At 63.5% G+C, this 21,772-nt stretch overlaps 2 protein-coding genes across 2 annotated transcripts; one reads left to right on the forward strand and one right to left on the reverse strand.

Annotated features, from left to right (window-relative positions):
- Positions 1-8,004: 8,004 nt before the first annotated feature.
- On the forward strand, positions 8,005-16,461 carry BCAN (brevican; the record flags this gene model as incomplete). Its single annotated transcript, XM_080635009.1, is given in 14 exon segments — positions 8,005-8,092; positions 8,210-8,608; positions 8,686-8,860; positions 8,950-9,077; positions 9,723-10,016; positions 11,010-11,288; positions 11,291-11,390; positions 11,908-12,695; positions 14,443-14,550; positions 14,724-14,882; positions 15,472-15,554; positions 15,834-15,978; positions 16,168-16,350; positions 16,436-16,461. Coding segments are annotated over 14 exon segments (2,955 nt in total).
- Positions 16,462-17,576: 1,115 nt separating this feature from the next.
- Positions 17,577-20,576, reverse strand: HAPLN2 (hyaluronan and proteoglycan link protein 2; the record flags this gene model as incomplete). Its single annotated transcript, XM_080634896.1, has 6 exons — positions 17,577-17,860; positions 18,176-18,361; positions 18,449-18,565; positions 19,331-19,681; positions 20,197-20,310; positions 20,519-20,576. 6 exons carry the CDS (start codon positions 20,574-20,576, stop codon positions 17,577-17,579), a joined length of 1,110 nt encoding a protein of 369 aa, XP_080491022.1.
- Between the last annotated feature and the right edge of the window lie 1,196 nt (positions 20,577-21,772).

Genomic DNA, 21,772 nt, shown 5'->3' on the forward strand with positions numbered 1-21,772 from the left:
CGCTGCCGGGGGATGCCGGGGATGCTCTGGAAGAGGGGGAAGGCAGGGAGGGAAGAGTGCCTGGAGCAGAGGGGAGCGCAGCTATTCATACTGCACGCTGGGCAAGTGGGAGGCCCCCGCGGCCCGGGCGAGCCGCCAGCTTTAACCCTTCCGCTCCTGCCGGGCTCCAGCCCACACGGGCTCCAGCCGCTTGAGCTCCCCCCCCGCCCCAGCTGTGCGCCAGATGTGATGTTCCAGCCTTAAGGAAGAGCAAGGTGTTTCTTGGCACTTTGGGAAGGTGGCTGGAAGGGTTGGATCCCCCCCCGGCGTGGCTTGGCTGGGAAAATCTCCCCCTCTCAAAGCTTGAGCCCTGTGCTGTGGGGCTGGAAGGGCCGCTCTGGGTCTCGGCGTGAAGCATGGGACATGTCCAAAGGTGGGCTGGCAATGAGGGCATCCCTTCCGTGCTGCTCCGAACCGTGGGGCTAAGGAAGCCCAGTGGAGCCCATCTATGGCCCCACATTCCCGGGAAGGTGCCAGTTGGGAACACCGGTGCCTCTCGGTGATCAGCTTTGGGCTCAATGCCCTGCATCCATAGCGGCATCGCTTTGGCACAAGGGGGAAGGGGTCGTGGGCAGAGGGCATCAGCCCGGCCACCCCCTCCTTGGGGTGCTGTATCCAGCTGTGTCCAGCTGCAGCCTCCTCGCCTTCCACAGGGGAAACCCAACGGGGACTGCAGCCGGTTGCCGACTTGGCAAGAGCCGGCTCCACATTTGCTTCCAATGCGGGGGGCGAGGGGAGGAGGCGCCGAACTGGAAACTCGGGGACAAAAGAAGCAGGAAAACGTCAGATGGGGAGAAACTTGTTACCGGCGTTACCCCCCCCCGGCCTCCCCCTCCCTGAGGTTCTCCCATGGGATCGTCCCTCCGCGGCTCTCCCATGGGATGGCTCCTCGTGTCCTCCCCAGGAACAGAGGGAAAGGGAAAACGCCCTTTTCCCTCGTTGTCCCAAGGGGCGGCTCCGAGCGAGCTCCAGACACAGCAACAGTCCCCTCTGCTGGCAAAGGCCGTCCCCAAGTTCTTTCCAGCCCCGCAGCACTGCGGGCTCCGTGTCTCTGTTGGAAGGGAGCGGGCTCTCCCCCTCAGTGTTAAGGGGGGGGGATGCCCTGACTTTGGGGTCCCCAAAGGCATCGTCTTCCCGACTCATCTCCGGCCAGACTTCCTGCCTGGCTCCCTGGCCAGGCTCTGCTTCGCGTCTCGCAGCCAGGATTGAAATGCCATTAAGCAGCACAGGGAGCGCTGAGGCTGGGTCATTCATCTCCGGGTCCCCAGAGCTCTGCCTCAGCCTTCATCATTCTCCTTTCCCTTCTTTCCAGCTGCACATCTGCTTCGGAGCCGGCCTCACTCTCCTTTTCCTCCTCGTGCCTTTGCTTTGGCTTCACCCCATCCCTTCTCCCATAGAGACAACCCAGATGCTGCAGCCCAGAGAGGACTCGGGATCCCCAGGGATGAAAAGGGGTCCCAGCACTTCCCTGCTTGGGGGAGCCAGGGGGGACACCCCAGGGTGGGGATGTCTGTGTATCCCTTCCTCCTGTGGGATGCTCAGCGTTGGGAATCACTTGGAATAGGGACATCTGTGTTCTGGGTGATGCTCGGGGTCAGGATCCCATGGGATGGGGATGTGTGTTCCCCCCCTGTTGCCAGCCAGCTTGGCACAAGGCACGTGTCAGAGCTGCTACGTGACTTCAAGCAGGGCTGGAGCAGTAGGACGAGGAGGAGGAGGAGGAAGCACATCTGGGCACTGGACTCTTCCAGCCTGGATGCAGCTGGGGACTAGACCCCTTCCCATGCCCTTGGCTGCTGGGGCTGGGCCTGGGGCAATGGGAAGGGCTGGGAGACCCTCTGTGGCTGCAGGCAGGGATGGAGATTCTCTGATGTCTAATAAAGGTTGTGCCCTGCTGCCACTTTGCTCTTCTCCCTCTTCTCTTACCCCTTCCAGGACCTGGAGGTACCAAGAGCTTTCCCCCACCAATGCCACCAGGAGGGATCGGGAGCTGCCCTGGGAAGGGACAGGCAGAGCCACAGCCCTGGAAGGTGTGCTCTGAGCCAGCATGGATGGAATCATCAAACCACAGAATGGGTTGGGTTGAAGGGAACTTAAAGCTCCTCCAGCTCCAACCCCTGCCACGGGCAGGGACCTCTTCCCCTGGAGCAGCTTGCTCCAAGCCCTTGTGTCCAACCTGGCCTTGAGCACTGCCAGGAATGGGGCAGCCACAGCTTCTCTGGGCACCCTGTGCCAGCGCCTCAGCACCCTCACAGGGAAGAGCTTCTGCCTAAGAGCTCATCTCAGTCTCCCCTCTGGCAGGTTCAAGCCATTCCCCTTGGCCTGTCCCTACAGGCCCTTGTCCCAAGCCCCTCTCCAGGTTTCCTGCAGCCCCTTTAGGCACTGGAGCTGCTCTAAGGTCTCCCCTTCAGGAGCCTTCTCCTCTCCAGGCTGACCCAGCCCAGCTCTCTCAGCCTGGCTCCAGAGCAGAGCTGCTCCAGCCCTCGCGGCAGCTCCATGGCCTCCTCTGGCCTTGCTCCAACAGCTCCAGGTCCCTCTTGTGCTGCTGCCCCAGACCTGGATGCAGGATGCAGGGGGTGGGGGTCTCACAGAGCACAGCAGAGAGGCAGGATCCTCTCCATGACCTGATGCTCCCGCTCTGGGTATGAGCCCAGGACAGGGCTGGAAAGCAGAAACCCCATCCAGGCTGGAACATTTGTTCCCAATTAGGATGGGGATGCTCCTTGCTGAGCTCTGCGATTCCCAACCCGGAGCCTTTCACCACAAAACCACCGGGTGCAGGATGTGAGCTCATGGATGGGGTTCGGCGGGGGGGGGGGCGGGGGGGTAAGGCAGAGCTGGGTACCCCATCCCAGTGCACATCCCTATCCCTGGAGGGCAGAGCATCACCCCCCACACACACACTGCACCGCGCACGAGGCCGCCTTCGCTGCCGTAATTAATTCCCGGGGTGAGGAATGATGAATTCCACTCAGGAGCTGCAGTTTGCTGCAAACTCACCCTGCAATTAGCTGGCAGGAGCCAGAGGATGCTCCACATCACACCCAGCGGGAGCCAGGTCCGGGGAAGAGCAGCCCTGATGGTGGCCGATGGGCACTGCCCTTCTCCTAAACGAGGGTCCTCAGCTGCACTCCGCACCCCAGGGGGGCCCCTTCAGGAGGAATCTGCAAGGCATCAAGCCTAAAGATGCGTTAAGTGCCCGTGACACGGCTGCAGGTGGGTAAACTGAGGCACGGGAGCCCGGGTCCGGCTTCTCCCCCCACCCTTTTGGGGCTGGGTCCCTCCAGCCCCTGGATCGCGCCTCCATCCACTCCCAAAAGGGATTTTCCATGACAAAGACCCCTTCCCATGGCCCCCTCCTCATCCAGCCAGAGCTGCCCAGTGTTAGAATTCAGCATCCAAAGGGCATTCCCGCCTGTGTGGAAGTGGAGGGGGGGTCCCTTCTCCAGCCGTGTCCTTGGGATCCAACGCCGGCTGCTCCTCCACTTGTGCTGCATTGGGTTAAATAACGTGCCAGGGTTGAGCATCCTCCTCTCCCAGCATCTTGTGCTGGGTTTGCCTGCTGCCAGGAGGGAGGGAAGGGAGGGAAAGGAGGGAAGGGGAGGGACAAGGCGCTGGTGCCAACACGGTCATCGTCTGTTCCCCCCCTCCCCCTTTAATGAGGGGAAGGAATAAATATAAAAGGAGGAGGGAAAGGGGAAGGGAAAAGAAGGCAAAAGAAAAGGAGACGAGGATACGGACGCACACACACACGTACAAGGCTCCTCTTCGCTCGCTGCCTGCACTTATGCCTGGTGGAGCTCGGTCCCAGCCCTCCTGCCAGCACTGCCCCGGAGAAGCCGCCGCTCAGCCCCTCACCGTGGCCTCGGGGCTCGGGACGCCCCCCCGGCGCTGCCACCACCAGGAAGGGTCCCCACGGAGCTGCCGCCGTGCATGGAGCAAGGTGGGATGCGGGGAACGCGGTGGGGAACGGCCGAGGGGTGAGGAGGGAGCTCCTCATCCCCTTATCGCGTTTCACCTCTACGTCGGGAGAGAGTAAGAGGAAGATGATCCAGCGTGGGGATGCCGAGAGCTTTCCTCTTGGTTTTTCCCATGGGATGCAGGCACCGGCCACGGAGCATCCTCCATAGCAGGGCAGGAGGATGCTGGAAGCTGGTGGTCCCCGTGGTCCCGCTTTGGGGAGATTTGTCCTTGTCACCGACCCCCTCACAGCATCGTTCTGGTTTTGAATGGACCAGCTCGTACCTGCAGTGCTGGGGCAAAGCAGGGAGAAAAGGCAGGGTCTTGCTAAGTTGGATGTGAAAAGGTCTTCGGTGCTGCCTGGCTCGTCCTGTTGGGAATGGTGGGAATTTGGGGGATGTTTCACCAGCTGCTCCCATGGGACCGTTGTTTAGGGAGAGCTGCAGGAGGGGAATGGGGTCCGGCATGGATCTGGGGTGTCCCATCACGGGAAGCCTTCCCTTTCTCTCCTGCAGAGCCTCTGGATGGGTCCTTGCCCCAAGGAGGCTGCAGTCAGAGGAGCAGTGGAAAGGGAAACTGAGGCACGGAGCTGGGCAGGGGCTTGCACAGAGCACTGGGGCTCCGGCTTCCCCCAGTCCCGCCCGGATGCTCCATGGGGAGGTTTTCCATTGGGCAAAACTGCCCCATCCTAGGGGGAATCGGGCAGAGCCCAGAAGCTGCAGGGCTCCACCGGCTCTTCTGGCTCCGTCCCCCGGCACTGCCCGTGTCCCAGTGCATGGGGAACATAGGATCATGTGGGATTTCCACGGCGTTTCCCCTCTGAGCAGCCCCGGTGTGACCCCTCCCCGTCCCCGGTGGGGTGCCCCGGGCCGGGGCGTTTTGCTGCAATCCCTTTTCCTTCCCGCATATCCCGTTTTGTCCCCGGGATGAAGGAGCTGCCCTTGAGCATCGCCTCCGGGGACCGCTTTTGGCTGAAGCCGCCTCCTCTCCCATCACGGGGACTTCTCCTGGCTCAGTCCAACCCCGGACCTGTTGCTCTTCCTTTCGGCTGCCGGAGGGGTGGGAAAAGCTCCCTCTGCCCCATCCCGGAGCCTTTCCCTGCTCCTGGAGGGTGACCGGGATGCTTTAGGGGTGCCTTTCTGCGTTTAGACTGGGGAAACTGGGAGCCCTTGTGCTGGGAGAGAGGAGCTGCGTGAGCGTGTGGAGGGGCTGCCTCTGAGCAGTGATGCGGGGATGTGGGACCCCACATCCTCCACCCCGCACTCCTCTTATCCCAGCTCCTGCCTCAGTTTCCCCACCGGAGCACCGCAGCCGGGGAGAGTTTGCTCCATGTGTCCCTATGGGGTCTGCTCCCACCCCAGCCCCTCCGTGCGGGACCCCCCTGTGCTCCCTGCTGCATCCCAGCCCTACAACAAGGAGCCCATTTCTCCCTGCTGGAACCGGGGGGGCTGAGGGGTTCTGGAAGCCGGAGGGACCCCCCGTTCTCCCCACCTGCTTCCGGCCTTTTAAGCTTTGCCAGCGGCTGCTGCCAAGAGCCTGAGGGCGCTTCCCGACCCCTCCGAGCACCCCCCCCCCCCCCACATCCCGGGATGGGGCTGGATCCCGGCTGCAGCGGGGGAGCGGCTCCAGAGGCAGCCACGTGCGTGGCGGGATGGGTGCGTGCATGGATGGGGCCGTGGGCTGGGGTGCCCGGAGCCCTTTGCCGTGGGGACAAGGGCTCCCTGCTCCAGGCTGGAGCGTGGCCAAGCTCTGCCCGTGGCTGCTGCTGACTCATTCTGCAGCTGAGCATCCCTGGAAAGCCACCGCTCCGCTGGCTGCTCCCCCCGGCTCGCTGCGGGCTGCGGGCACCTTGTGCGCCGGGAGGAGCCGCCCGCATGTGGAGGGGACGAGGGGATCGTGGAGGAGGAGGAAACCCCTTTCCATATGGGAAGGGGTCGGGGATCATCCATCCACTGGCAGCAGCTCCCGCTTTTCCCCCTGGAGCCGCAGCCTCAAATCGTGTCCTCTGAAAGCAGGGCTGAGCTCAGGGGATCAAGAAAGCTCGTTCCCATCCCAAAATAGACTCCAGGTCCATTTTCCACCTGGTTTCCCATGGAGATGGATGTCACCTGTGTGCATGCCTGTGTCTCAGTCTGCCTTCAGCAGCTCCCAAGCTCTGAGCTCTTAGAGATGATGGAGTGGCCACCATGCCCCCCCTTCCTGGCCACTTTTCTCTCCTCCTGTTCCTGGCTTTTCCCTCCCTGCGTGTGGGCTGGAAAACTTTCCATTTGTGGCACAGAGAGAAAAACCCAAACCCAACCGAAATTCCAACCCCAAACCCCAAACCCGGCGCCTTTTGCTCTGAGATCTCGGGCATCGCCCATGGGCAGCGTGAGATGAGGTTTAACTCCCTCCACGTCCCATTCCCGGTGCTCCAGCACCTCATCCCAGCCAGGGAGAGGTGCATGAGAGGAGCAGGCACCGCTCGCCCCGTTCATGAAGGGTTTCATCACTGCCCGGGCCTCGGGCCACGGCGGTGCCTTGGGAACGGGAAGGGAAGGTGCTTCCCTGCTTGGGCACCCGGGGCCAGCAGCCAGATCCCGCTGGAGCTGGGCCACCAGGAGGGAGGGTTTGTCCCTGCTCCTGAGCTCTGGGGCTGAATGCAAATGATGGGGAGCACAGAGAGCTCCTGGCTTGGCTCCGGCTGCCCGTGGGGTGCTCCTGCTGGGAACGGGGTTTCTGGGCACCCCATGAGGGGTGATGCTCACGGTGCTTGGGGCTGGGGCTGTACATTCATGGGTGTACCGGGGCTGCGCATCCATGGTGCAGGGGCTGTGTTCCCAGCCTCTCCCGGGTGCACTGGTTCCAGGGGTGAGCTCCGGGCGCTCTGCTCGCGCAGGGATGCAGGGATGGGACCAGCCCCCCGCCAGCCTGCCCCTGGCAGCCTGTACCTGGCCCTGGGAGCACTGTGCAGGAGCCAAACCCTCTTCTGAGGCTGCCGAAATCCACAGCACAAAGAGCTCATGGATTCAAAAGCTGCTGCGAGTGTTCAGGGCTCCGGAGCATTCCCAGGAACCCCCATCCCCGCAGAGCCTGTGCAGAGGGACCAGGGGGCACCGGGCGATGCTCCCCTGCCCCGTGCAGGCGCATCTCCTGCATCCCCCCATCACCTCCTCTCTGCACGGCTGCAAGAGGCCCTGGGAAGCCGCAGCCCCCCCGTGATGCCCCACGTCCCCGGGGGAGGGCTGGGGGCTGGTGACAGCCCTGCTATAGCACGGGGCCGTCCTTTCAGCGCCGTCCCCAGCCCTTTGTGCCAGGCAGCCCTGGGAGAGGCTGGGACATAAGAGCTGCTTTGGTCAGCCTTGGTTTTCCCAGCCTGCGCGCAGGGAACCTCCGGCGTGAGCTGAATGGCAAAGAGAAGCCTCCCCCCCGCTCCTTCCCCACTCCCTGCCCGGCCCCTTTGTGCGCTGGGGCTGTGCCCCCCCCCCCCCCCGAGGCTGACCTCAGCCCCCTTCGTCCCGCCAAGCACACGTGTCCGGGCGCACGCACACGCATGTGCACGAGCCCCGGCTCCCACGCGTGTGCACGTCCCCACCACGGCCCTTGCTGCCCTTTCCCTGCTCCACACCGGCTGCTCCCAAACCATCCCGAGGTTTTCCGCTGCGGACGCACGGCCCCGGCTCTGGCATCGCCTCCTGCCCTCCGCAGCCAGGGTTTGGGTTCAGACTTTCCATGCTGGCGGGGCCAGGCTGGGTTTTGCTGTCCCCAGGGGACCCCAGGCTGGTGGGGCTGGATGGGACCCAGTGGTGCCCAGCCAATGGTCCCAGTTGCTCGTGTTAACCGGGATCCACTCCCTTCTTTTCCCTTGCCCCTCTCCCTCTGTGCCCCAGCACCTCACGGCATCACCCCATCGCTACACACAGGGGCTGGGGGGAGGTCCCCCATCCTCTCCCCGCCATGCGGGGCAGGGGGATTTCGGGTGCTTCACACGTGTGGGTTTTCCTCCCTCCCTTTGCAGGGCAGAGCATGGCCCCAGCCCTCCCGCTGCTGCTGCTGCTCTGGGTGTTTGCCCCTGCCGTGGTCCCGGAGGTGTTTGGCGCTGGAGATGGCGCAGGTAAACCCCCATCATGAGCCGCATCCTGGCTCCATGCCCTGCAGTGGGGGCCTGGGGCGGTAGGGGAGGGTCACCCCATGCTGGTCCCACTCACGGCTCCTCTCTTCTCCCTCCCAGAGGACCTCAAGGCTCTGCAGGTCTCCATCCCACGGCAGCCAGCCTTGGATGCTGTGCTGGCGGGCGACATCACCATCCCCTGCCTCATCACCTACCTCGGCCCCCAGCCCACCAGCAGCAGCAGCAGCGCCGGGCGCCGCGCGGTGCTGGGGACCCCGCGGGTCAAGTGGACCTTCATCTCCGAGGGCCAGGAGGTGGAGATCCTGGTAGCGCGTGGGGACCGGGTGAAGGTGAGCGAGGATTACCGGCTCCGCGCCTCCCTGCCCATCTTCCACCAGCGCTACACCAACGCGTCCCTGCTGCTCACCGAGCTGCGGCCCAATGACTCGGGCATCTACCGCTGCGACGTGCAGCACGGCATCGAGGACGGCCATGACATCCTCGAGCTCAGAGTCAAAGGTACCTCCGGGCGGGGAGCGATGGGATGCACGGATGCAGCGGGATGGGGTTGCCATCAAGCCCGTGTCCCCTCCCAGGGGTGGTGTTTCACTACCGGGAGGGCTCCATGCGTTATGCCTACACCTTCGCCGAGGCGAGGGAAGCCTGTGCCAAGATCGGAGCCCACATCGCCACCCCCGAGCAGCTCTATGCTGCCTACCTCGGCGGCTACGAGCAGTGTGATGCCGGCTGGATCTCGGACCAGACCGTCAGGTGGGCACCAACCCCTCAGCATCGCACCCAGCACCCCCCCTATTGACCCCAAGCAAGTCACCAGCCCTCCCTGCCCTGTCCCTCCCCAGGTATCCCATCCACACACCCCGTGAAGCCTGTTATGGAGACATGAACGGCTTCCCTGGGGTGAGGAACTATGGGGTGGTGGACCCAGAGGACATGTATGATGTGTACTGCTACGCTGAGGACCTCCCAGGTACCTGCAGTGCCATCACCGCCCCATCTCCAGCCCTCCCCTGCTTTGCAGCTGCACTAACTCACCCCCTTAACCCGTTGTGAATTCAAGTTGGTGCCCATCACTACCTTCAGGGCTGGAGGATGCCCAGGGTGAGATGCCCTGGGTTGCAGCGCACTGCGGGTGCGGCGCTTCGTGGGGTTTGGGGTTTGGGCAAGCTGATGCTGTGCTTTGCATGTGCTGGGGAGCTGGATGCAGAGAGGGGCCTCTGCATCGGAGTCGTAGTGATAGCAGTGATGGGCTCAAACTGGAAGAGGTGAAGTTCAGGTTGGATCTTAGGCAGAAGCTCTTCCCTGTGAGCGTGCTGAGGAACTGGGATGGGTTGAAGGGAGAGGGTTTGGATGCCCCATCCCTGGCGGTGTTCAAGGCCAGGTTGGACACAGGGGCTTGGAGCACCCTGCTCCAGTGGAAGAGGTCTGTGCCCGTGGCAGGGGTTGGAGCTGGAGGAGCTTTAAGCCCCCTCCCACTCCACCCGTTCCGGCTCTGTTTCTATGGGAGCCTCCAGCGCCGCGCTTCCCACAGGAGCTCCGGAGGAGGCGATGGGGGGGTCCCTGCTCCGTCGCTCCCCGCCCCGCCCCTGACGCCGCCTCCTTCCTCTCTTCGCAGGGGAGATCTTTTTGGAGACGGCCCCGGCGCGGTTCACGCTGCGGGAAGCGGACGCGCGGTGCCGGGCGCGGGGCGCGGAGCTCGCCAGCCCCGGGCAGCTCTACGCGGCGTGGAGCGCGGGGCTGGACGCCTGCAGCCCGGGCTGGTTGGCCGACGGCAGCGTCCGGTACCCGATCGTCACCCCCCGGGAGCGCTGCGGCGGGGCCCTGCCCGGCGTCAAAACCATCTTCCAGTTCCGCAACCAGACGGGCTTCCCCGATGCCCAGAGCAGATACGATGCCTATTGCTTCCGAGGTAAAGAGCGGGCACAGAGAGGTGCTGGGAAGCATCCAGGCAGGGATGCGGGAGCCTGGTTGGGTGCAGGGTGCTGGGATGTGTGCACGGATGGGATGGCGCCGGGAGCTGGGATGCGCTAGGGCAAGGATGGTTTTGTGCTATCGACCTCCTGTGGTAGGATAGGGGTGCCTTGCATGGTGTCTGTATTGCATGCCAATGTATACAGGGATAACCTGCATGGGCCTCGTGCATGCTGATATGTTGTGATAGAGGAGGGATGCGCTGCGTGGTCTCAATAGTGCATGCTGCTATATCGTGATAGAGGAGGGATGCTCTGCATGGTCTCAATAGTGCATGCTGCTCTATCATGACAGAGTAGGGATGCCCTGCACATCCTCACCACTGTATCGCGACAGGACATGTCTGCGTGAGCTGCGTGGCTCCGGGATGGTTATTCCCATGGCCAGGGGCGCACTGCAGGAGCTTGGGCACATCCTGCAAGGCTGGTTTTGGGCAACATCTCACAGTGGTGAATAGGAAATGGGACTTGGACACCGGCGCTGAGCTGCCGAAGGGGTGGTGCTGGAGGACAGGGGGGATAAAGCAGGAGGGGATGAGAAAGGTTGGAGGCTGGCAAGGAAAACAGGCATGGAGGGAGGAAGAGCAACCCCTCCGCTGCTTCCCGGCCCCACATCTCAGTGCATCCCCTCGGGGCCGTGGGGATGCTGTGCATCCCCGTGCCTCAGTTTCCCCATCTCTCAGCAGGGAATCCCATGGGTTAGGCAGGATGGACCCGTCCCATGACCCCGCGCTTCCCATAACCCACTAACTCCCCATGTTCACCTGCGCTCCCTGGGCTGGGATGGGGGTGAGGAGCACGACCCCCCGGGGCTGGGATGCTTCTGTGCACCAGGAGAAGCAGGAGGAGCCACTGCCTGGCTGGGTCCGCAGCGCGGTGCCAGGCTGTCCCCAGGGCAGGGCAGTAATATCCCCCTTTCTTTCTGCCCACAGAAGGGACAAACTCTTTCCCTGAGTCTCCAGGAAGCTCCGAGGGCCTCCAGGAGATTGTTACAGTGGCAGAAAAGCTGGAGGAGCTGCAGCTTCCCAAAGCGCAAGTGGAGATTGAGTCGCGAGGGGCTATTTACGCCGTCCCTTTCTTTATGGACCATGATCTGGGACAGCCGAGCCCGGCCCCCGAAGACGCACCGGGGACAGGGGCCCGGCACCCCCCAGTAGATACCTCCATGTCCTCAGGTCACCCAACCTCTGCCACCCCCTTCCCCATGGCCCCGGTGTCCATCAGGCAGGCATCCCTCTTAGCTGTGGTGGGAATGGGAGGCCATTCCCTGAAGAGCAGCGCGAGTGGCAGGGGCAGCTGGGGACACGTTCTACGTGGGGACATGGAGCAGGATGGGGTGACAGTTGGGCACCCATTCCATGGTGATGCCAGGGCTGGTATGCAGAGAGGAGCCACAGGGATGGAGGCACCAGGACGGTGAGGAGGGCTCAGAGGCACCCATGGGTGCCTGGCTCCCCCCAGCCATCCCCATCCCTCCCAGAGGGACAACCCATGGAAGGGCACCGGTGTCTTGGTGTAGGGCTGCGGGGACATCCGTCCGTCCCTCCCTTGGCACAGGGTCGGTGCAGGACTGTGGTTTAGCAGCACAAAAAGCAGGGTCTGGTGGCCGGAGGGACAGGAGGCGCAGGGTGAGGGGCTGTGCATGGCCCCTGCTGCTGCGAAGCTTGGCAGGGGCCAAGCCAAAGCTCCCTCTGTGCTGGTTCAGAGGGGACATCACGGGGACTCGGGGCCATTCCCGTCTCCACGTGCATCTTGTGCTGGATCCCAGCACCGGCGGGCGATGCCGATGCCCGTGGCCCCTCGGTTCTGGCTGCGGCTCCGTGGTGCCAGCCCCTCACCACCTTTTGCCTTGCCCTTTGCAGAGGAGGAGCAGGGAGCAGCCCCGGGCAGCACGTTTGAAGAGCGAGATCCCAGCCAGCCCATGGAGCAGGATGGAGCCACCAGCGTGCAGATGCTTTCCATAGCCCCGCGGGTGGGCGCAGAGGGACCCACTGATGCCCCGTCCGTGCTGGGGGCTGCAGAAGGTGACCCAGAGCCTCCCGAGGGGTTCCCCCGCCCGCCCAGCCCCATGCATCGCCCTGAGCACCCCCGGGATGCTGTGGGAAGCTCAGCCCACGCTGCCAGCACCGGGGCACCGGGGCACCGGGGGCCAGCGCCGACCAGCGCCGCTTCTGCCACCTCGACAGAGAGGGGAGAGCACGGCGGGACCCCCCCCGGCGGGGTGAGCACCCCCGGCCCTGCTGCTGAAGACGCGGAGCTCTCGGGGGACGTGGTCGAGAGCCCCGGGACGTCCCCGCTGCCCGCGGCGCCGGTGCGGCCGCAGGAGGAGGGAGAGGAGCCGTCGGGGGCCCTGTGGCTCCCATCGCCCGTGGCCCCGGGGGACGGGGGCACCGTCCCTGCGGCGGAGGTGACCGTGGTCACCCCGTGGCACGCGGAGGTGCCTGACGGCGGCAGCAGCACCACGGTCATGGGAGGCGAGGAGGCTGCGCCGGGCACTGACCATGGGACGCCCGCAGCATCTTCGGAAGAGGAGGAGGAGGAGGAAGAGGAGGAGGAGCAGCCCGCTCCCTCCGCTGCAACCGTGGAGGGTTTCCTTGCAGCCGTGCCCGGAGAACCAGGTGGGACTCGCAGGGACGGCCTCAGCTCTCCCCACACCGCCAGCTTCGGGGTGATCCCCGTGGGGACCCCATTGGGGGACCCGGCGCCCAGCACCACGGTGCCCCTGCCCGCCCTCCCCACCGAGCGGGCCAGCGTCGGGGCAGGCGCCGGGGGTCCCCAAGGCACCACCCTGGCCCTGGGGGCAGCGCTGGTGGCTGCGCTGTGGCCATAGGGACCGGCAGCACCTTTCCTTCACGCTGCGCTGCCCTCTGCCCGTCCGTCCGTGTCCCTTCTCGCTCCGTCCTCCTCAGCTGGGTACGGGAAGGTCGCAGCTCTGGAGGAGCACGTATTTGTCAAACAAATGGGTCCGAGCTCCGCATGCACTTTAAACCTCTTCTACTTCTGTGAAGTGTTTTAATGACTCTTTCCATGAGAAACCCCCTCCCAGAATAACCCCCGAAAGGCGGCCCCGAACCCTCCTCTTCACTAACGGTGGTACTAATAAAGGGAATTAAAAGCTTTCTAGAACAAGCACCTCGGCTTGCTCTTCCCTTCGTCCTCGCGCCCGCGGCCTCCCCACTGACGCACTAATCCCTCCATCCCGCGAGTCCCTTGGGGGGTGATGGATGGGGGGAACCCGGCTGCTTTGCACCCTCCCTGGGTGGAGGGAGCTGCATGGTGTGAGCGGGGGGGGATTCCTAGAGATGGGGTGCAGAGCACCCTGAGATCGCTGCAGCCCCCCCGGCAGTGCCCCCTCCCAGTCCTATGTGCGTCCCCCCATCCATGGGGGCTGAGATGGGTGAGCAGTGGGTGCATGAATGGCCACAGGCAGGTGTCACCCACTCAGGTCCCCCCTCTGGGATGCTCCCTGCTCCAGTGCCAGGCCCCTTTCCTGCCCATCCCATGGGACCATGCAGGATGCCTGCTCCCCTGGTCCCGTGGCAGGGATGATGCTCCGCGGCGGGAGGCCAGATCTCATGGGGTGGGAGCCTTTGCCCTGGCAAGGAGAGATGCTCCCAAAGAGCCATCCATGGGGTGCCCCAAGTAACTCATCCTGCTCCATGCTGGGGATGAGCTGAGTGTCCTGAGGCACCTTGCGGGGAGGTGGCGGTGCCTGGGGGTGGGTGAGGGTGGAAGCATCGTCCTCAGCACGGCTCCACCGAGCCAAGGACCGTGAAATAGGGCATCATCAGGCTGGAGGGCATCAAGGACTTTGAGTCTCTGCTCGACTGGCGCCGCTGCAGCCCTTAATCACGCTCTTGAGCAGGGGCTGGAAGCACACGATGTGCCCCGGGAGCTTTAATGACCGTAACGGGCTGCTGGGGACATGAGTTATCAGCCCTGGCCAGGCTGAAGGTGACAAGAGGGACAGGCGAGAGGCTCACCTTGCTGCCAGGCTGGGGATGGGCTCTGCCCAAGGGTTCATCGTTTGCATGTTCCCTTCCCGAGGCACATGTGCTGCATCACTGCAGGGGGAAGCAGGAGCCATCCGCGGGTGGCTGGAGCAGGCCAGGGGCTGGCACAGCACCAAGCTCCTGCTGTGGAGGATGAGAGCATCCAGCTCACGTCCCCGTGCCCTGGGGGCAGGCCAAAGCCCCAGGTCCAGCCGGGTCCAAGCCAACAGCATCCATGGACCAAGGGCAGCATGGGATGGCTCCAGGCTCTCCATGTGCCCGAGTCCTCCTCCTGCCCGAGCCTTGGTGCCCCCATGGCCAGACCAGGGACCTGTGAGGAGCTCGAGGTGAGGAAGCTGCGTGTGCCTTGCAGGTGGCTGCATCCCCAACCCCTGCCTGAATGGAGGGACCTGCACGGAGGACGACGGCCCCGTCTCCTGCCTCTGCCTGCCCGGCTATGGAGGCACCAGCTGCGAAAGACGTGAGTGCCCAGGACCCACCATGGATGGGCCAGGCCCCTGCCCAGGTCCTGCTGAGCCTGGACACGTAAATGTGGGGAACTGAGGGGTTTGGGGTTCTCTGCTTGCTGCCGAGTGCGGCTCCATCAGCCTGACCCTCTCCTCTCTCCCCTCCTCGCTCCCCACTGCGGCTCAGCACTGAGGCAGTGCAGCCCTGGCTGGGACAGCTTCCAGGGAGCCTGCTACAAGCACTTCTCCACCCGGAGGAGCTGGGAGGACGCGGAGGGACAGTGCAGGCATTACGGGGGACACTTGGCTACCATCCTGACCCCTGAGGAGCAAGACTTCATCAACGGTACGGACCCCACCGCATCCCCATCCTGAGCTCTGCCCATGGGGCCCTCAGCATCCCTCAGTGCTGGGCTTCAGAGACTGAAATCTTGAAGCCAAAGAGTGGTCAAGAGCCAAGGGAGAGCAAATGGACCCAGGCTAGGGAAGGCAGAGGAAACGAAGGGTAAAGGAAATAGCTGATGTGATGGACTGACCAGAATGTGGTTGGATGTTCACCAACAGCTGATGGAGGATGGACGGATGGATGGATGGACGGACGGACGGATAGGTAGACACACAGAGAGAATCATAGAATCACAGACTGGTTTGGGTTAGAAGGGACCTTAAAGCTCATCAGGGACAGGCAGGAGCAGGCAGGGACAGGCAGTGACCAGCAAGGTCCTGGGCACACGGGGCTCTGCCGCCACCTCCCGTCCGGCCCCGTTCCCATGTCCCCAAGCCTCAAATGTTCCAGCACTGCGTCCCCTCACCCCCAGACCCCAAATCTCCCCATATTCAGCCTTCAGCTTCCTTGAGCCCCTTCCTGACGGGTGGTGCTAGGGGGGTCTTGGCTGTACCTCCTTCAATACCCTCCTGCCTCCGCCCCCCCCCAGACCAGTACAGAGAATACCAGTGGATTGGCTTGAACGACCGGACCATAGAGGGGGATTTCCAGTGGTCGGACGGGAGCCCCTTGGTAAGTGGGTGACCGGATGCCATGTGCACCCCCCCTGGCACCTCATCATCCTTCCCCATCCTCCTCCTCCTCCTCCATCGCTTGGGAAGGTGTCTGTGGGGTGGGTCCAGCACTGGGACCAGGCTTTGATTCTCCAAAAGCATTCTCAGGGATGCCTGGATGGACCCCAAGGTCATGTCAAGGTGCATGGAACTGCCACCTTGCTCCTAACGGGGGTGTCATGGACAGGTTGGGGGATGCTGGTGAGGCCCCCCCAACCCTTCTGTGCCCCCCTCCCAGCTCTATGAGAACTGGCATCACGGGCAGCCCGACAGCTACTTCCTCAGCGGGGAGAACTGTGTGGTCATCGTGTGGCACGACGGGGGCCAGTGGAGCGACGTGCCCTGCAACTACCACCTCTCCTACACCTGCAAAATGGGGCTGGGTAAGCCGTGCCCCCCCCCCGCCACCCCGTTCCCTTGCACTGGGCTTGGGGTCTGCACCCCCAAAGCGGGGCTTTCCCACCGTGGCTGCGGTGCCGAACCAGCCCCTTGGGCTGCTTGGCTCGTTTGGGGGCTGTTTGCTGTAGTTTGGGGGTGCCCATCCCTGGTTGCCCCCCCCCATACGCTCCCAGTGCAGTGCGGGCCGCCCCCCGCCATCAGCAACGCCCGCGCCTTCGGCAAACCAAAGCAGCGCTACGAGATCGGCTCCACGGCGCGGTACCGCTGCCGCCCCGGCTTCCTCCCGCGCCGCTCGCCCCTGCTCCGGTGCCGGGAGGACGGGACATGGGACCCGCCGCAGCTCCTCTGCCGGCCCGGTGAGCACCGCGCTCCCGCCTCTGCCCAGCGCCTGCCTTCGGGGCTTCCCATTCACATCAGGGTCCTTGTGTCCCCCCCTCGCAGGCCTGGCTCAGCCCCCCGATGACTGAGCGGGACCCCGGCGCTGAAGCCGCCACCTCGCGGGGCCCTGGCACTGGTGCGGATGGGGATGGTGCTGGGAGAGCGGCGCGGAGCCAGCGTGGCACAAACGGGGTTCCCCTCCTCCTTGGTTTTGTATCTGTACAAAGAAACCCTCATAACTAAAGCTGCCCTGGAAAGGACCCGACAGCGACCCGAAACGGAGCACAAGGGTTTGGTTTGTTCCTGGGGTCCCAACAGAGGTGAGATCAAGGTGGGGACCAGGGGCAAAGGGTGGCATCGATGTGTCGGTGGCACCACCAGCTTTCTCCCACCTCTGGCCCAAGGAGCCTCCTCCTGTGACACCCTCGTGGATGAGATCCTGTGGTGGATGAGCTCTTCCCCACATGGGCAGCACCCGCCAGCACCATGGAGCCAGAGAGCCCCTGGCACAGCCCTGGGCACAGGGATGTGCTCATGGACCACACAAATAGGGAGCCCAATGTGAGATGCTGCTCGCGGCAAACTCTTGGGATGTGTGGGCTTGGGTGCCAAGGGATGCTGGTGTCTCCCCACGCGGTTTTTCCCCCTGTACCACGCCAACTCCGGTGCTTTTTATAGCTCTTTATAGCAGCAGAACTCAGCAAGCCCTAGAGTGTGGTGCCAGGAGCAGCGATAACCCCTGGGACAGCATCATCCCCTGATGGAGGTGGAAAATCCTCACCAAACTCCCCTCTCCTGAAGGCCAGGGGTTCCCAGGGCAGCTGCCAGGCCGGAGCGTGGCTTTGCCATACAGCTTTATGTGCTTTATTAATCGAGGTGAAACTCCATTAGTCACACAGGGTAATGCCCAGCCCTCCAAAGTCCTCCTGGCTGTGGGAAGCAAGGATGGGGTGAGGGATGCACTGGGGTTGGGGTAAAGGGTGCTGGATGAGACCCCCTTCCTAGCCCAGCAATGGGGTTGGCTTCTCCAGCAAGCCCTGAGCACCCAGCAAGCCCCAAAGCAGCTCCATCAGAGGATGCACCAAGCGCCCAAACCCAGCCCTATTGATGTAGGAACCACTCAAAGTCACCAGGAGACCCCTGCTTCATGCCCTGCCCCAAGGGCTGGTATCCCACCATATTCCCATCTCTCCTCCCAGCATTCCTACTCCTGCACAAAGCAGTAGGTGCCGTAGATCCGCCGGTCCTTGCTGGGGAAGCCGAAGCTGTGGACACCGGGATGTGGGAGCCCCCCGCAGCGTGGGCGGGGGGTGGTGATGGGGAACCTGACGCTGCCATCCTCCAGCCAGCCTCCATCGCAGCGATCCAGCTGGGAGAACTTCCACGCGGAATAGAGCTGCCCCACTTTGGCCATGGCAGCCCCGTGGTTGCGGCACGCTTGTGCCGCCTCCTTGAAGTTCAGGTGGCCCCGGATGAAGTAGACGTGGCCTGGGGATGGGGGGAACGTGGCAAGTGAAGGAGGCACCACCGGTGATGGGATGCACGACCCCATCCCTGATACCTTCTACGTCTTAGGCAGAAGCTCTTCCCTGTGAGGGTGGTGGGAAGCTGTGGCTGCCCCATCCCTGGCAGTGTCCAAGGCCAGGTTGGACAGAGGGGATGGAGCAACCTCCTCTAGTGGAAAGTGTCCCTGTCCGTGGCTTTAGATGAGCTTTAAGGTCCCTTCCATCCCAACCCATTCTACGGTGCAAGTCTAGGTGGGCGCCGGGGTTGGATGGGAGGGACAGGGGACCCCAGCACTACCTTGGAGAGCAGAGGTGAAGCAGAAAGCATCGAACCGGTCCTTCTGCTTGTCCCTGGCCCCATAGCTGCGGACCCCGGGCAGGAGGAGGCGGCCGCCGCACGGCTCCCTCGAGTTGATGATGGGGTAATGGACGGTCCCATCGAGGACCCAGCCGGCGTTGCACCAATCCAGACCCTCCGTCCAGGCTGCAGGGCGAGAGGCAGCTCAGCACGATCGCAGTGCCCAGCGTGGAGCGTTTTGGGGCAGGTGAAGGGGTTTCGGGGATGCTTCACCTTTGTAGAGCTGCTGGTAGGTGGCGAGGCGGGAGTCCTGTTGCTCGCAGGCTCGCTTCGCATCCTGGTAGTTCAGTTTGTAGCGCCCGCTGCTGGGTTGGTAGGGAAAGACGATGCCTGGAGGGACAGGGACAGGGGCAGAGGTTGAACCGCCCCCCCCGTGTGCTGGGCTGCATCCCCAGAGCGAGAGCAGCGGGGCCTGGAGGGGATCCTGCCCCTCTGCTCTGCTCTGCGAGGTCCCCCTGCAGCACTGGGTGCAGCTCTGGTGGCCTCAGTATAAGGACATGGAGCTGTTGGATCACGTCTGGATGAGCAGGGGCTGGAGAAGCTCCCATAGGAGCCAGGCTGGGAACATTGGGGCTGTTCAGCCTGGAGAAGAGAAGCTGCGTGGAGATGTCAGAGCAGCTTCCAGTGTCTGCAGGGGGCTACAGGGATGCAGGAGAGGGACCTATATCAGGGTCTGCAGCAATAGGACAAGGGGTGATGGGTTCAAACTGAAACAGGGGAAGTTTGGGTTGGAGATAAGGCAGAAGCTCTTCCCTGTGAGGGTGCTGAGGCGCTGGCCCAGGGTGCCCAGAGAAGCTGTGGCTGCCCCATCCCTGACAGTGTTCAAGGCCAGGTTGGACACAGGGGCTCGGAGCACCCTGCTCCAGTGGAAGGGTTCCCTGCCCATGGCAGGGCGTTGGAACTGAATGATCTCCAGGTCCTTTCCAACCCAACCTGGTCTGGGATTCCATGTGAAGGAGCTGCTTCCCTAAAAAGCTTTATCATCCCCAAAAACTCAGTGCTGGGCGATGGGGCTTTGCTGCGGACCCAAGGGCCGGATGCATCCTACCATGGCCCAATCCAGCCCAGCCACCCAGGGGCTGAGCCCATCCTCACCCTCGAGGTGCAGCGTGAGCGAGACGCTCTCATCCTCCAGCCCATTGACGAGCTGGCAGCGGTACCGGCCCTCGTCCTCCAGCGCCACGTGGCTGATGGTCAGCGAGGCGTCGTAGCGGTGGCTGTGGCGCAGGCGCACGCGCGGGCTCAGGGGCCCATAGTTCCTGTGGGAGAGCCCGTTGGTGATGATGATGATGCTCTCGCCGTAGTTGGCCGGCTCCACCTTGCTCCACTTGACGCGGTAGTTGCGGGGCAGCGCGCGCAGGACGCAGGGCAGCGTGGCCGTGGCGCCGCGCCGCGTGTGCACCGCGCTGTGCAGCGGCTCCAGCAGGTACTGCAGCTGAGGGGGGGCTGTGGGGCACCCGCCATGGGGTCACCAAAGAGCTCTGATGCTGTCCCACCACCCTCCAACCCTCACCGGCACCTCTGACCTGGTTTCCATTCACCACCTTCATTGGCATCTCCAGCCCTGTTTCCATCACCATCCACCACCCTCTAACCCTCATTGGCATCTCCAGCCTGGTTTCCGTCACTGTCCACCACCCTCATTGGCATCTCCAGCCTGATTTCCATCATCATCCACCACCCTCATTGGCATCTCCAGCCTGATTTCCATCATCATCCACCACCCTCTAACCCTCATCGGCATCTCCAGCCCTGTTTCCATCACCATCCACCACCCTCTAACCCTCATCGGCATCTCCAGCCCTGTTTCCATCACCATCCACCACCCTCTAACCCTCACTGGCATCTCCAGACTGGTTTCCATCACCCATCCACCACCCTCTAAGCCTCACTGGCATCTCCAGACTGGTTTCCATTGCCCATCCTGCTTCCTTTCCCACCCTCCAGGCCCTGTTCCATACCCGGGCTCCCAGTTGGACTCTGGAAGATGCTCAATGCTGGGGGTACCACCAAGAGCCAGAGGGGGCTGAGCAGGAGAAGCTGGTGCATCCTCAGAGCTGGGGGCAGGACGGTGCCTGGGGGGAGCACAGTGGTCAGGGATGATGTGGCCGATAGGCCGGAGGGAAGCGATGGGATCCAGAAGGACCGGGACACGCTGGAGAGCTGGGACTGTGCGAACCTCATGGAGTTCAGCAAGGCCAAGGGCAAGGTCCTGCTTCTTCGTTGGGGTTTCACCCACATTTACTGGGCCAAGGGGACACCGAGCGCACAGAACATGCCAACCCCCCCCATCCCCTCTTACCGTCCCCAGCCGTGTCCTTTGGGAAGCCACCATTCCCATCCAGAGCCCGTCCTGCTGCGTCCCGGCTCCGTCACAGCCTCCCCATGGCGGGGCTGAGGGCTCTGGGAAGGTCAAGGGGGAAAGGAGGACACAGGGACACAGGGACACAGGGATGGGTGCCCTGTTACTGCCCTGGAGCAGGCAGTGTCCCTGCAGCACGGTGCCCCTGCGGTCCCATGGCTGTGCCTGCAGTCCTGGACCTGTCTCCGTCTCTTCCCACTTTCTTGTCCGGTTTTCCCCCCGCTCCAACACCTCCCCCAGGGATGCAGGGAGGAGGAAGCACAATTTCTCATTGTGAGCATCTTTCTCTGTATTGTTCTGCTCGGCAAAACACAGCGCGCCCGGGTAACAAACATCCCTTTATGTGCCGGCCACAGCATCGGGAATGCCAGCACCACCCCGGGCTCCAGCACCCCTGGGACCGGCAAAGCCTCCCCTCAGCATCAGCACCCAGGGCTGGAGGGTGCTGCCTGCTCCTGCAGGAATCAGGGCTGTGGGTACTTGTGTGGCAAGTCTCTGATAGGAGGATGCCGCTCCCATCCTTTGGAGCTCCCATGGGAAGGGGAAGGGGGGTCCCAGCACTCCTGCTCCCCACCAGCCCTGAGAAGAGGCATCTGAGAAGCTTCCCCATCCTCATCTTGTGGCCGGGATGCTGCCGGGAACAGGACCCGGGCACACAATGGGGCTGTGTTCTGGGCTCCCTTATCCCCTCCCTCCCCCAGGGTCCATCTCCAGGGGTGGAGGATGCTCTTCCCAACGGACACACAAGACAAGCAGCGTCTGTCCCCAGCACCAAAGGACACAGTGACCCCGGCTTCACCACGGCACAGGGAGCAGCAGTGGCGGATGCGCTGCTTCCCTGGCCCCCTCCTCACAGCTCCCAACCCCTCCATCACCATTCCCATGCCCGCGGCTGTGAGAGCAGATCCTGGTGGATCTGCTCAGGGCTCCCAGGATGGAGGATGCTGGGTCCCAGCTCCATGGCACCACCAAGAGCAGAGGCTCCGGCTCCAGCCCTCGGCTCTGCCACAGCCCCAGCCCGCAGCACGGCCCTCGCCAGCCCTCCAGGAGTGACTCATTCCCCTTCCCCATCCCGTTGGCGTCAGGGCATGACCCCAGCCCGACGCCGCTCCTCTGAGCTCATTCCTTGGCCTGGAGCTGTGCAAAGGAGGCACTCGAGTCCCTTCCCAGCTGCA

Source organism: Psittacula echo, assembly GCF_963264785.1.
Source record: "Psittacula echo genome assembly, chromosome: 26".
Classification (NCBI taxonomy): Eukaryota; Metazoa; Chordata; class Aves; order Psittaciformes; family Psittacidae; genus Psittacula; species Psittacula echo.